Source organism: Coregonus lavaretus, assembly GCF_964263955.1.
Source record: "Coregonus lavaretus genome assembly, chromosome: 13".
In the NCBI taxonomy this organism is placed as follows: domain Eukaryota; kingdom Metazoa; phylum Chordata; class Actinopteri; order Salmoniformes; family Salmonidae; genus Coregonus; species Coregonus lavaretus.
The window spans coordinates 36,085,177-36,098,802 of NC_140000.1; the positions used below are offsets into that span (position 1 = coordinate 36,085,177).

Sequence of the window (13,626 nt, forward strand, 5' to 3'; positions counted from 1 at the left end):
TTCCCTTTTTCCTACTACCTTCATTTCACCTCTTAAATCATTTCCCTCTCACCAGATGAGTGGGTTGTGGAGCGTGTAGACTAGGTACTGGAGACCAGGTAGTGGGATGGAGGAGAAGTGGGTGACATGATGAGGTATTGATAGGACATACTAATTCTTAGAGAAATCTCCATACACTCACCAGTAACTAAATTTGAAAATGAACTGGGGGTGAAACCTAGTTCCTGAACCCATTATCCGCAATATTGTAGATGGTATCTCCTTTATCCGCAATATTGTAGTTGTTATCCCATCATTTTGCCAAGAGGTTACCTCCATTATTGGAGGTACCTACAAACTAACTTTGTGCGCTAAGAACTTAATGCAATATTTTGATGTAAAATGAATGTGTGGTTTCTGCCCCGGCTGTGTTGTCTCCCCCAGTGTGAGTTTACAGCAGACCAGTCCAACCACAGCCGCCGATGACGCTGATGATGAGAATGACGAAGATGATGATGTATGTGTGGAGTAGGTGACTCTTGCTGTGGATTCGAGTTTCTTTAAGTGAACCTCATCCCTGATAATGGAAACGCAGGACTATATTTGGAGGGGGTGATGTCACAAGTGGTTGACGGTGAAGCCTATATCTGTGTGAGCGTGTGTGTATGTGTGACAGTCTTAGAAACCACTGTCAGTAGCCGTGTCTGTCTTTGGAACCACTGGCAATTGGGTTTAACTACTGAGGGTGAGTTAACCAGACCATTAGGATGCATATTTGAACTGAGAGAGTTGGAGACCAGGACACCTTACATTATACTATCCCAAGTCTTTTTCTCTCTTTTCCCTGTGGAGTTGAGGGTAGGCTATTGTGTGGCTTGTCTTTTTGGTGGTCTTTGGTTTGCATGGTTCTCTAGACTACAGAACTTGTACTGTTTCTGCTGTCGTTCTATTCTAAAGTGTTCTAGTAGCATACACTGAACATATTTGATGGGTGTAGGTTACAGTATTCACAGGCATGTGCATCCCTCTACTCCTGTAATTCGATGGCATGTGTGGTTATTGACTGTCCATCTTTTATTTTCATGCAGGGATCCTGCGTGCACGATGTATCACCTGAAGCTGCCCGTGTTCCTTCTGGTGCCTCTCGTGCTGCTGCGCTGTGTCGCCACCGCCCCTAGCAACAGGTGAGAGCGAAAAGCTGCCTCAGTTATTTCCGTTATTTCTGAGTGCCACTTCTGTGATGTACAATTACAAGTGTCGTGCAGTGTCGTCCAAAGTTAAATAGTCACTAGGAAGCGGGTTTAATTTCGCAGGTGAATTAATCACTCAACTGATATAGCACCGGTTTTAAGCTGTGCGTAATTTGGATCATCCATCTTGAACCGTAAGAAATCAATTAACGACGTGGGTAGTCTAACTCTAATATCGGCTAATGACATTGATGAGATCATTGAGATGAATATCCATTGCAATCGTGACATCCGAGAGGTCGGGTTTTGTCTTGCCAAGGCAGAGACAGGAATATGTGGATCGCGTAAAAGTGATCAAGTGGGCACTGGAGGGGGACTAGTGGCCACTCCATTGCGCCCTCGAGAATTGAGCTGATGTTTTGAAGTGGGCATCAGTCACCGGTCGGAGTGACGGTTTGGCTCTTTTCTCATTTTGATTCAGGTACTTCACCTCATCTAGCGAGCAGGAAAGCGCGCTCCTGGACAGAGAAGGCTGGCTCGTGCCCGGGATCGTCTCCAACCCCTTCCTCGGCCTCATTGGCGCGCGGCTGCAGAGAGGGCTCACATCTGTCAACAGGTAAGGTTGCACCTTATTATATAAGTTGCACCTCTTTTATTGATTTGTTGATTGAGTGCAAATGTTGATAATTTTGTGGACAAAACACTGTACATTTTTTTATAATAATCTACTCCTTATTGTTTAGTAAATGGGTCCACAGCCTTTATTTAATTTATTCAACTCGTCAGTCAAAATATGCTGAAATATTATCTGAACTGAACATTTATAGTTGGCCCAAATATTAGCTCCAACTTAAGAAAAATCTAGGTTAGGGACACCCACACATTCAAATAGTGCTTTTAACATACAATGTTTTCAACCTACATATTTGACACACATTTACATAAACATGATTATATTGTGCATGTTCATACAGTAATTATTATTCAACATGTCCTCACCTGGGATTTGAACTCACAACCTCTTGGTTCACGGCATTCCTATCTTCCTGCTACACCACCATGTATAAATGAACATTCACAATGCCATCATGTATGTCAACATGTATGAAATACGTATATAGGTTAAAAACATTGTATGTTAAAAGCACTGTGTGTGTGGGTGTCCCTAACCACATTTTTACCTACGTTTTCTCAAGTTGGAAGCTCAGTTTGGGTAAACAAAAAAATGTAAGTTCAGCTAACACTTTGACTGAAAGTTGAGTAAACAAAACAAAAGTATGTGGAACCAGTAACTAAATTATTATTTTTTACAGTGAAGATTCATGTGGATCAGAATTTGTGGGAGGAACAATCACCTAATATTTCAATTGATAGTGATAAGAATATTATAAATCAAATTAAATAATAGTGATCTTAATAATAATACTAGTTTATTGCTATTACTATTATTGTTACTAGTAGCTGCAGTAGGGATATTATCATATTAGTATCATATAGTAGGCTATTGTTATGGTGGCTATTTTTATCTACTTACCTACAGTATGTCTGGTAGGCCAATAACTTTGCTGCATTTTCCTGATCTATACCACTCTATAAATGTTTAGATAAGTAATGCAAAATTTGTTTGAGATATTGGATTAATTGATTGCCATACTCCTATATCCCATTAGCCACCACATAGAGAAAAGGAAGTGCAACACGGCTACCTGTGTGACGCAGCGACTGGCCGACTTCCTGACCCGCTCCAGCAACACCATCGGCACTGTGTACGCCCCCACCAACGTAGGCTCCAGCACCTACGGGAAACGGGATCTACTGCAGCCTCCCAGCTATCTGCCTCTCTAGTGATGCATGGGTTCAAGCCCACTGATGTAGGATATGCTCAGCTGAAATGACCACACCACCATGTAAAGGCCAATGTATACTTCTCAAAACAACAATGATGGTTATGTATCATTAACTTTAGTTTTTGGTTATTTTATAAACTTCAGAAAAAAACAGTGCCTTTTGGTATAGAATAATAATAAAGAAGGATTTGTTACACAAATCCGACTAGAGGCTGAGATACTAGTCTCTGTTCTGTGAGCCTAACTGGTTCAACTCAACACTAACCCCACAATGGCATGTGAATAAAATGTAATGTAAAAAAACAAAAAAAAAAAAACAAGTAGGGCATATAAAATACAAGTTTTGTCCTTCTGTTTGTCTGTTGTGTTGGTTATTTTTTTTTTGTAATAAAGTTGAAAGATTTTTGAAAGACGTTGGTTTCACTGCACATCATTAATAGTTTCAGTCATGCAGATACAATGTTGAGTTATTTTATATCTTAAATAAAGCATTAACTTATCATGAACAAACTATTATGCTTATGAATACTTATAAATGAAAGGCAACATGTAGACTCAATGAGGCATACATATTATACACACAGGCATACAGTATAATACATGAGTTACTCAACAGATATATGTAATTTCAGGTATTGGAGGGGGAAGGTGTGACGCACTACATTAACCTGTGTTTGAAAAAATAGCACAGAGGTTAATTTAGCTGATGATGCCATACACAGACCAGCCATTAAGCCCCCAAACATGGCTGACACTGTGTGATAGGGGTCAGAGGTGTGTCAAACTCTTTATATGAATAACACGCATATAGCCTACCTCTAGGATAATGTACATCAAGAGTAGTCAATTAGACAGGGGTAATTCACATTGACGGAGATGTTGTTGATGCATTGCAATACTGATTGCTGATGAGAGTTGTCTATCTGTGACAATACCACAGATGACACTTTGAAGTACTCCATTATACTCTCTCTCTCTCTCTCTCTCTCTCTCTCTCTCTTTCTCTCTCTCTCTCTCTCTCTCTCTCTCTCTCTCTCTCTCTCATACCATCCAGCCATCCAGCCAGCCAGCTCGGCAGTCAGGCAGGCTGCCATCTCTCATACCACATCACCATATTCCTTCCATTTAGAGATCATTGCTTGCTGCTAACAGCAAGTTGGACATGTCTTTTAACAGCACTCCAGAATAAAAAAAATAGGCCCTTCCAAACAGCTCATACATTTTTTATAAATATATCAATATCACGGCAGGGAGGGACAGAGTATGTATGAGTGAAATAACCAATTCAGTGCGGCTATAGCACCTCCAGGCACCACAGGTTGAGCATTCGTTTGTCAAATATAACCATGTGTCTGCATGATTAAACAGTATAGAGATGCCAAGTGCAACCTTTGCTTTTCAGGCCATCTTTGTTAGTTTGCCTCAATGGCCATTTACAGTTTTTCTCGATTGCTAAGACACATTTCTTGAAAGCTGCTCTCCTTTTCTCTTAACTGTGAACACAAAACCCAATTTTCAAGCTACATTCACAAAACCTCAGACTCTTCTTGCAAAACCAAACTTTCACCTCAAAACCGTTCAATCTGTGCTCAAAACTGAACTATGTTGTCAAATCGTGCCCCGAGTCAATCAAAATTAAAAACACTACTGAACAGTCACTAAACACTACGTAGAAAAATAGAAAACACAATGCTCAGGACATGAAGCTGGAGAAATAAATGTTTATTGTTCACTGTAGGCTAAATGCATGTTGCAAAACAAAAAAAACCTGTGCATTTAGCACTTGTACAAAAAGACAAAACAGAAATCTTGTGCATTTACATGTAGCACTTGTAAAAACAAACAGAAATCTTATGCGTTTGCCACTTGTGTACAGTAAGCCCATGTAAAAATAAAGTACAAAAATATACAAATAAGTGCATTACTCAGCCACAGCATCATGTCTCCGTACTGGGTCAGGCCACAGGACTTCATCCACATCACAGGCCACATTTTGTCTGGCCAGGCAACGGGGGAAAAAACCCCTGGCATGCCGTATCCAGGCTTGGCATGCCTCCACACCTATGTCACCACAGGCAAGTCCCATGGCTTGCAGGAGATTTACCCTGGTGTAAGGTTGGCGTTCATATACCTTCCACCGCCATGAGGAGAAGAATTCCTCGATGGGGTTTAGGAAAGGGGAGTACGGTGGAAGGCAAAGATTGATAAAACCTTGGTTCATATTGTACCACTCTCTAACCTGGAGGGCTCTGTGAAAACTCACATTGTCCCAAACAACAACATAGATGGGATGCTCATCCTGCTGCCCTAACAAAGCATCTCGCATGTGATTGAGGAAAATGAGGAGCTGGTGAGTGTTGTAGGGCCCCAGGTTGGCATGATGGTGGACAACCCCATGATTGCTGATGGCAGCACATAATGTGACATTGCCACCACGCTGCCCAGGAACACCAACAATGGCCCGATGGCCAATCACATTACGGCCTCTCCTTCTCCTTTTGGTGAGATTAAACCCAGCTTCATCCATGTAGATGTATTGATGGGGTCTTTCCATTGCATCCAGTTGAAAAACCCTCTGTAGAAATAGATATAGTTTTGTAAGTGATACGGAAAAAGTGATTTAGGCCACTACAGTAAATCACTACTTAGAGTAATCAACATTGAATGTGTCTGGATATATGCCAACCTGTACATACTGGAATCTTTGCTCTTTGACTCTGTCTGAGTTGCGATCAAAGGGCACTCTGTATAGCTGTTTCATGCGCAGTCTGTTGCGCTTGAGGACACGATCAACAGTAGAGAGGCTGACTGTTGATACCCTCAAAATTTAAATGGTCCTCAATGATCTTCTGCTGAATTTCGCTCAGTTTAATGGCATTGTTCTCACGGACCATATCAACAATTAGGGTCTCTTGGTGTGGGGAGAACATACTTGTCCTCCCACCCCCATGTGGCAGTCTTTCAATTCTACAAAAAGAGAACATGGAGTTACAAAAAATATACATGGAATACTGGGCCTACAAACAGTTAGACCAACCCTCCATTACAATACTACAGTACATTGGTACAGTGATGTACTGAAACATATATTTACTTACAGTATACTGTGGTACAGTATATAGTATGTCATACAGTAATTGCTGTCAACATTTACATACTGTACTATAATGTCAAAAAAAGGTAATTACCTGTTCTCTTCTCTAAATCTTCGGATTATGGTGGACACAGTGAATCTACTGATGTTTGGTTGTACCCTTTGTCCAGCCTCCCTCATGCTCATACCATGGACAAGAACATGGTCAATCACAGTAGCTCTGATTTCATCAGATATTACTGTTCTTTGTCTTCGCTGACCACCTCGACCACCTCGACCTCCTCTCACACAAACTCTTCCTCTCAGATTTCTATCCATTGTAGGGCCTCACAAACCAGTGCTCTCTGAACTGGCTTACTGTATATGTTCCCTCACATCATTAGCCACAAGTGTGATCAATTTTGAGTTGTTGTGTTCAAGTGGTGACACCTGTGCTCTAATTGTGTTTGACTTTTGTCACCTGTGCTCACCATTATGCAGCACGGGTGCATCACAATGAAAATGTGTTGGCAAGTTATGTCTAAACAGGTGAAAAGTGCTTATGGTTTTGCCAAAAGAGTGATTGATTCAATCAGTGGGTTCAGGCAACTGAGCATTTGGTTCAGACAATAGGGTTTAGTGTTTTAGCAATTGAGAAAAACTGTAATATACAGGCAATTCAAGTTGAGAATTGCCATTGACCGAGAACTATTACCTTGAAAGACTTTTGGATATGTTGTATTATTATATTGAAACAGAAAGCTCTGTTTCAGAAGTGCACTGCAGACCTTATAAGCATTGCATCACATAGACATGTTTTTTAAGGGTTCGTAATAAAATGAAAACATCAAGGCCTTCAACCTTGTAAACAATACAGATATTGATTTATGATTTTTATTCAGATCCCCATTAGCTGTTGAAGAAGTAGCAGCTATTCTTCCTGGGGTCCACACAAAACATAGAACATGAAAAAATACAGAACACTAATGGACAGGAACAGCAACACAAATTTAAACTAAGAACACTACGACTAAAGAACAATACGACTATTTAAAAAAAAAAAAATAAAAAAAAAAATAGTACTAAGAATAATGTGTGTGTGTGTGTGTGTGTGTGTGTGTGTGTGTGTGTATGTGTGTGTGTGTGTGTGTGTGCGTGCGTGCGTGTGACTCTTCACAGTCCTCGTTGTGTCTTGAGGTGTTGTTTTATCAGTTTTTAAAACAGATGTTATTGCTTGCCTGAGTTACCTGCGGTGAAAAAGAGAATTACATTGCTCTATACAGTACTGTGCATCTCCCAGCCTCTGTTCTGGACTTGGGGACTGTGAAGAGGCCAATGATTGCATGTCTTATATGGTATGTATTGGTTTTTGAGCTGTGTGTTAACTGGCTGAACAGACAATTCAGTACTTTCAGCACGTCAATACTTCTTACAAAGACCAATATTGAGTGATGCAGTCAATCTCTCCTCCACTCTGAACCAGAAGAGACTGTCATGCATGTTATTGACATTGGACTCTGTTCTGGGCCAGCTGCAACTTTTCTAGGTCCTTTTTTGCCCCACCTGCCCATAAAACTGGGCAATAGTCAAGATGCGACAAAATCAGAGCTTACAGGACTTGTTTAGTTGCATGTGATGTTAAAAAAGCAGAGCATCTCTTCATCACAGACACACCTCTCCCCATCTTTACAACAATATAATCAATATTCCTTGACCATGACAGTTTACAATCTAAGGTAACACCAATAAGTTTAGTCTCTTCTACTTGCTCTACAGCAACATTATTCATAACCAGATTCAGCTGAGGGCCAGTACCTAGAGAGTGATTTGTGCCAAATACAATGCTTTTGGTTTTAAATACTGTATGTTCAGGACAAGTTGATTCCTAGCCACCCATTCTAAAACTGACTGCAATTATTTGTTTAGGGTTATCACTAGCTGTGGGTGCTGACATGTATAGTGTTGAATCATATGCATACATAGACACACAGGTTTTGTTTAACGCTAATGGTACATCATTTGTAAAAATAGAGAACAGTAAAGGGCCAAGACAGCTCCCTTGTGGAATACCACACTTGACATGGTTTACGATAGAGAAGCTTCAATTAAAGAAAACCCTCTATGTTCTATTAGGTAGATAGCTCTCTATCCATGATATGGCAGATGAGGTAAAAAAAAAAATGATGGTCAATAATATCTTATCGATATCAATCAATCAATCAAATGTATTTTTGAAGCCATTTTTACATCAGCAGATGTCACAAAGTGCTATACAGAAACCCAGCCTAAAACCCCAAACAGCAAGCACTGCAGATGTAGAAGCACGGTGGCTAGGAAAAACTCCCTAGAAAGGCAGGAACCTAGGAAGAAACCTAGAGAGGAACCAGGCTCTGAGGGGTGGCCAGTCCTCTTCTGGCTGTGCCGGGAGGAGATTATAAGAGTACATGGCCATTAAGGCCAGATTGTTCTTCAAGATGTTAAAATGTTCATAGATGACCAGCAGGGTCAAATAATAAGCACAGTGGTTGTAGAGGGTGCAACAGGTCAGTCCCTCAGGAGTAAATTTCAGTTGGCTTTTCATAGCCGAGCATTCAGAGGTCGAGACAGCAGATGCGGTAGAGAGAGAGAGAGAGAGTCAAAAACAGCAGGTCCAGGACAAGGAAACACGTCTGTGGAACAGGTCAGGGTTCAATAGCCGCAGGCAGAACAGTTGAAACTGGAGCAGCAGCACGACCAGGTGGACTGGGGACAGCCAGGAGTCATCAGGCCAGGTAGTCCTGAGGCATGATCCTAGGGCTCAAGTCCTCCGGGAGGGGAGGGAGAGAGGGAGAGAGAGAGAATTAGAGGGAGCATACTTAAATTCACACAGGACATCAGCCAAACATCAGACATTTGTGTCAGTGCAGTACATGTTGAGTGTCCTTTCCTATAAGCATGCTGAAAGTCAGTTGTTAAATTGTTCACAGAGATAGCATTGTATCTGGTCAAACACAACCTTTTCCCTAAGTTTGCTAAGAACTGGCAGCAAGTTGATTGGTCGGCTGTTAAAGCCAGCAAAGGGAGCTTTACACATTTTTGGGTAGCGGAATGACTTTAGCTTCCCTAAAGGTCTGTGGACAAACTTTTCTCCAGGCTCAGATTAAAGATGTGGCAAATAGGAGTGGCAATACAGTCCACTACCGTCCTCAGTAGCTTTCCATCTAGGTTGTCATTACCAGGTGGTTTCTCATTACTGTGGACAGCAATTATGTTTCCACCTCTCCCACACTAACTTCAAAATTACAATGCTTTTCTTTAATTATTAGGTATTTTATGCATGAATATGATGGTCACAGTTTGTTGTTGACATTTCATGCCTAAGTTTGCCCACTTTACCAATGAAATAGTCAATATCAAAAGGTTTTGTGATGAATGAGCCATCTGATTCAATAAAAGATGAAGTTGAATTAGTCTTTCTACCCATAATTTCATTTAAAGTACTCCAAAGCTTTTTTCCATCATACTTTATATAATTAATCTTAGTTTCATAACACAATTTTCTGTTTAGTCACATCATTTCTCAATTTACAATATGTCTTCCAATCAGATGTGCAGCCAGACATATTTGCCACTCACTCCCTTTGCTTCATTTCTCTCAACCATAGAGTTTTCCAATTCCTTATCAATCCATGGGGCCTTCACAGTTTTAACAGTCAGTTTCCTAATAGGTGCATGCTTACTGATACCTGGAAGTAACAATTTCATAAATGCATCAAGTGCAGCGTCTGGATGCTCCTCATTACACACATCAGGCTAACAAATCTTCTTTACATCTTCAACATAGGAATCATTACAAAACCTTTTTTATGATCTCTTATACAATATTTTAGGCTCAGCCTTTGGAACCTTGGCTTTTCTGGATATAGACACTATATTATGGTCACTACATCCAATGGGTGTGGATACAGCTTTAGAGCAAAGTTCTGCAGCATTAGTAAAGATATGATCAATACACTTGGATTATGTAGTTCCTGTACTTTTTGTAAACACTCTGGTAGGTTGATATTAGCTTTACCTCTATGGAGTGTTTGAGCTAATTCCATCAATACTGTTGATAGTGTAGCCTATTACTCAAATAGCTGGATAGAGCTATTATTATCCTACCAGAGCATTTACAAACAGAACAGGAAGTATATCATCCAAGTGTATTGATCATATCTTTACTAATGCTGCAGAACTTTGTTCTAAAAATAGTTTTGATGGAGCAGAGCGGAGCGGCCCAGTCATTCTAATGTGAGTCACATCAGTAGCACTTCACCTGTGTTATACTCCCACTGCGTAATTATACCAGACAGCTATCGGAAATGTGTTTTACCCTCCAATGTCAGATCACTTCTCTTTTAATAATCCCAGCATATCAAACAACACCACAGCCTCTGACAGAGTTTATTAGCCCTTATAGCATATAATAATAATAATAATATGCCATTTAGCAGACGCTTTTATCCAAAGCGACTTACAGTCATGCGTGCATACATTTTTGTGTATGGGTGGTCCCGGGGATCGAACCCACTACCTTAGCGTTACAAGCGCCGTGCTCTACCAGCTGAGCTACAGAGGACCATATAGCAGCAGTCATGGATATCTGGTTGGTTATTATATCTCACACACTGTTATATAGCTTTCACCCTGACGTGAGTGTCTACCTAATTCCATATCAGAATGGTCAGAGGTTACGGCCCCTTGTCACAGGGTAATTAACATTCTCAGCACATTAATTGGATTCTACTCTGTCTGGATGTAAAAATTGAAATCTGTTTAACTCTGATTAGTATCACTAATTGACACATGGGCACACTCATAAGAGTATGACGCCTGATTGGTGATGAAATCTGATGAGATCTTTCTTTCTGTCTGAACTCTGTGACTGTTTCCAGGGCCAAGAAAAACGTTTAAACAGAAGGAGAGTAAACGTTCCATTCTAAGGATTTCCCACCTATAGCCTACCGTACATGAATGATTTCACACACATGATTTCACATTTCAAATTTCACATGTGAAATCATGTGAAAACGTGTTTCTTGAACATTTCACGTGACATTTCACATGTGAAAACATGTTTTTGGAACACTTCACATGTAAAAACTAAAATTAGTCATCATGATACACACACAGTGCTTTTAACATACAGTGTTTTCAACTTACATTTTACTATATTGTGTATGTTTATTTTTACAGTCATTATTATTCAACATGTCTTCACATGGGATTTGGAACTCACAACCTCTTGGTTCACAGCATTCTGATCTTTCTGCTGTGCCACCACATTTGTGTCAATGCCTGATTTCACCTGTATTCCTGCACTTTGGACTTCAAAGTAAATATCAGCTTTGGTAAAAATACACTCAAGAAAAACTATTATATTTATCATAGTGATTCAGGAGTAACATTGAAACAGAATAATATGCTGCACCAACATTAGACAACTATACAGAAAACCCTTAAATTGCTGAAATAAGTTAATTAAATCAATGATGAGAGGAGTCAGATTAACTGATAACTAAAATAGCAGTGCAGATGGAACTCTTTTGCTAAGTGCATAGATGTATTACAGTTAAGGAATGTGTAGGGGAATGTTACAGACTTTGTGGAACAGCAGAAAGATCAGTGCAGCTCAAATCAGGAGATTGTGAATTCAAAGATTTTATATACACTACCAGTCAAAAGTTTGGACACACCTAGTCATTCAAGGGTTTTTCTTCAATTTTACTATTTTCTACATTAAATAATAATAGTGAAGACATCAAAACTATGAAATAACACATATGGAATCATGTAGTAACCAAAAAAGTGTTAAACAAATCAAAAAAAAAAAATAGCCACCCTTTGCCTTGATGACAGCTTTGCACACTCTTGGCATTCTCTCAACCAGCTTCATGAGGTAGTCACATGGAATGCATTTCAATTAACAGGTGTGCCTTCTTAAAAGTTAATTTGTGGAATTTATTTCCGTCTTAATGCGTTTCAGTCAATCAGTTGTGTTGTGACAAGGTAGGGGGGGTATACAGAAGATAGCCCTATTTGGTGAAAGACCAAGTCCATATTATGGCAAGAACAGCTCAAATAAGCAAAGAGAAATGACAGTCCATCATTACTTTAAGACAATATGGAAGATGTCAAGAACTTTGAAAGTTTCTTCAAGTGCAGTCGCAAAAACCATCAAGCGCTATGATAAAACTGGCTCTCATGAGGACCGCCACAGGAATGGAAGACCCAGAGTTACCTCTGCTGCAGAGGATAAGTTCATTAGAGTTACCAGCCTCCGAAATTGCAGCCCAAATAAATGCTTCACAGAGTTCAAGTAAAAGACACATCTCCACATCAACTGTTCAGGGGGGACTGTGTGAATCAGGCCTTCATGGTCGAATTGCTGCAAAGAAACCACTACTAAAGGACACCAATAAGAAGAAGAGACCTGATTGGGCCAAGAAACACGAGCAATGGACATTAGACCAGTGGAAATGTGTCCTTTAGTCTGGAGTCCAAATTTGAGATTTTTGGTTCCAACCGCTGTGTCTTTGTGAGACGCAGTGTGGGTGAACAGATGATCTCCACATGTGTAGTTCCCACCGTAAAGCATGGAGGAGGAGGTGTTATGATGTGGGGGTGCTTTGCTGGTGACACTGGCTGTGATTTATTTAGAATTCAACGCACACTTAACCAGCATGGCTACCACAGCATTCTGCAGCAATATGCCATCCCATCTGGTTTGGGCTTAGCGGAACTATCATTTGTTTTTCAACAGGATAATGACCCAACCCACCTATAGGCTGTGTAAGGGCTATTTTACCAAGAAGGAGAGTGATGGAGTGCTGCATCAGATGACCTGGCCTCCACAATCCCCCGACCTCAACCCAATTGAGATGGTTTGGGATGAGTCGGACCGCAGAGTGAAGGAAAAGCAGCCAACAAGTGCTCAGCATTTGTGGTAACTCCTTCAAGACTGTTGGAAAAGTATTCCAGGTGAAGCTGGTTGAGAGAATGCCAAGAGTGTGCAAAGCTGTCATCAAGGCAAAGGGTGGCTATTTGAAGAATCTCAAATATAAAATATATTTTGATTTGTTTCAAACTTTTTTGGTTACTACATGATTCCATATGTGTTATTTCATGGTTTTGATGTCTTCACTATTATTCTACAATGTAAAAAATAGTAAAATAAAGAAAAAACCTTGAATGAGTAGGTGTGTCCAAAATTTTGACTGGTACTGTATATTTTGTGATTATTTTGTCGTTTACTTTTAGTCTATTTTCTCAAAATGTATCCTCTATAATTTCTTACAACCGACAATAACTTTTGAACATCAGATCGGCAGTTACCTCAATTCCGGCTTCAACTTTGACTCATCTGCCCTGGGCTCTTTCTGTAATTCCGACCCAATTTTCGTGCAACCCAAAGGAAACGCCGACGTTACAGAGGCAAGAGAGGGAGGGATCCTGGTGAGATTAAGGCAAAGGGAGAACCAGCCACCTCTTCCCTCCATTCTACTGGCCAGTCACT

General features: G+C 40.3%; 1 protein-coding gene across 1 annotated transcript; it reads left to right on the plus strand.

Annotated features, from left to right (window-relative positions):
- Nucleotides 1–1,083: 1,083 nt before the first annotated feature.
- Nucleotides 1,084–3,014, plus strand: LOC311140141 (islet amyloid polypeptide-like; the record flags this gene model as incomplete). Its single annotated transcript, XM_084175082.1, has 3 exons — nucleotides 1,084–1,163; nucleotides 1,651–1,785; nucleotides 2,840–3,014. 3 exons carry the CDS (start codon nucleotides 1,084–1,086, stop codon nucleotides 3,012–3,014), a joined length of 390 nt encoding a protein of 129 aa, XP_084031208.1.
- Nucleotides 3,015–13,626: the final 10,612 nt, after the last annotated feature.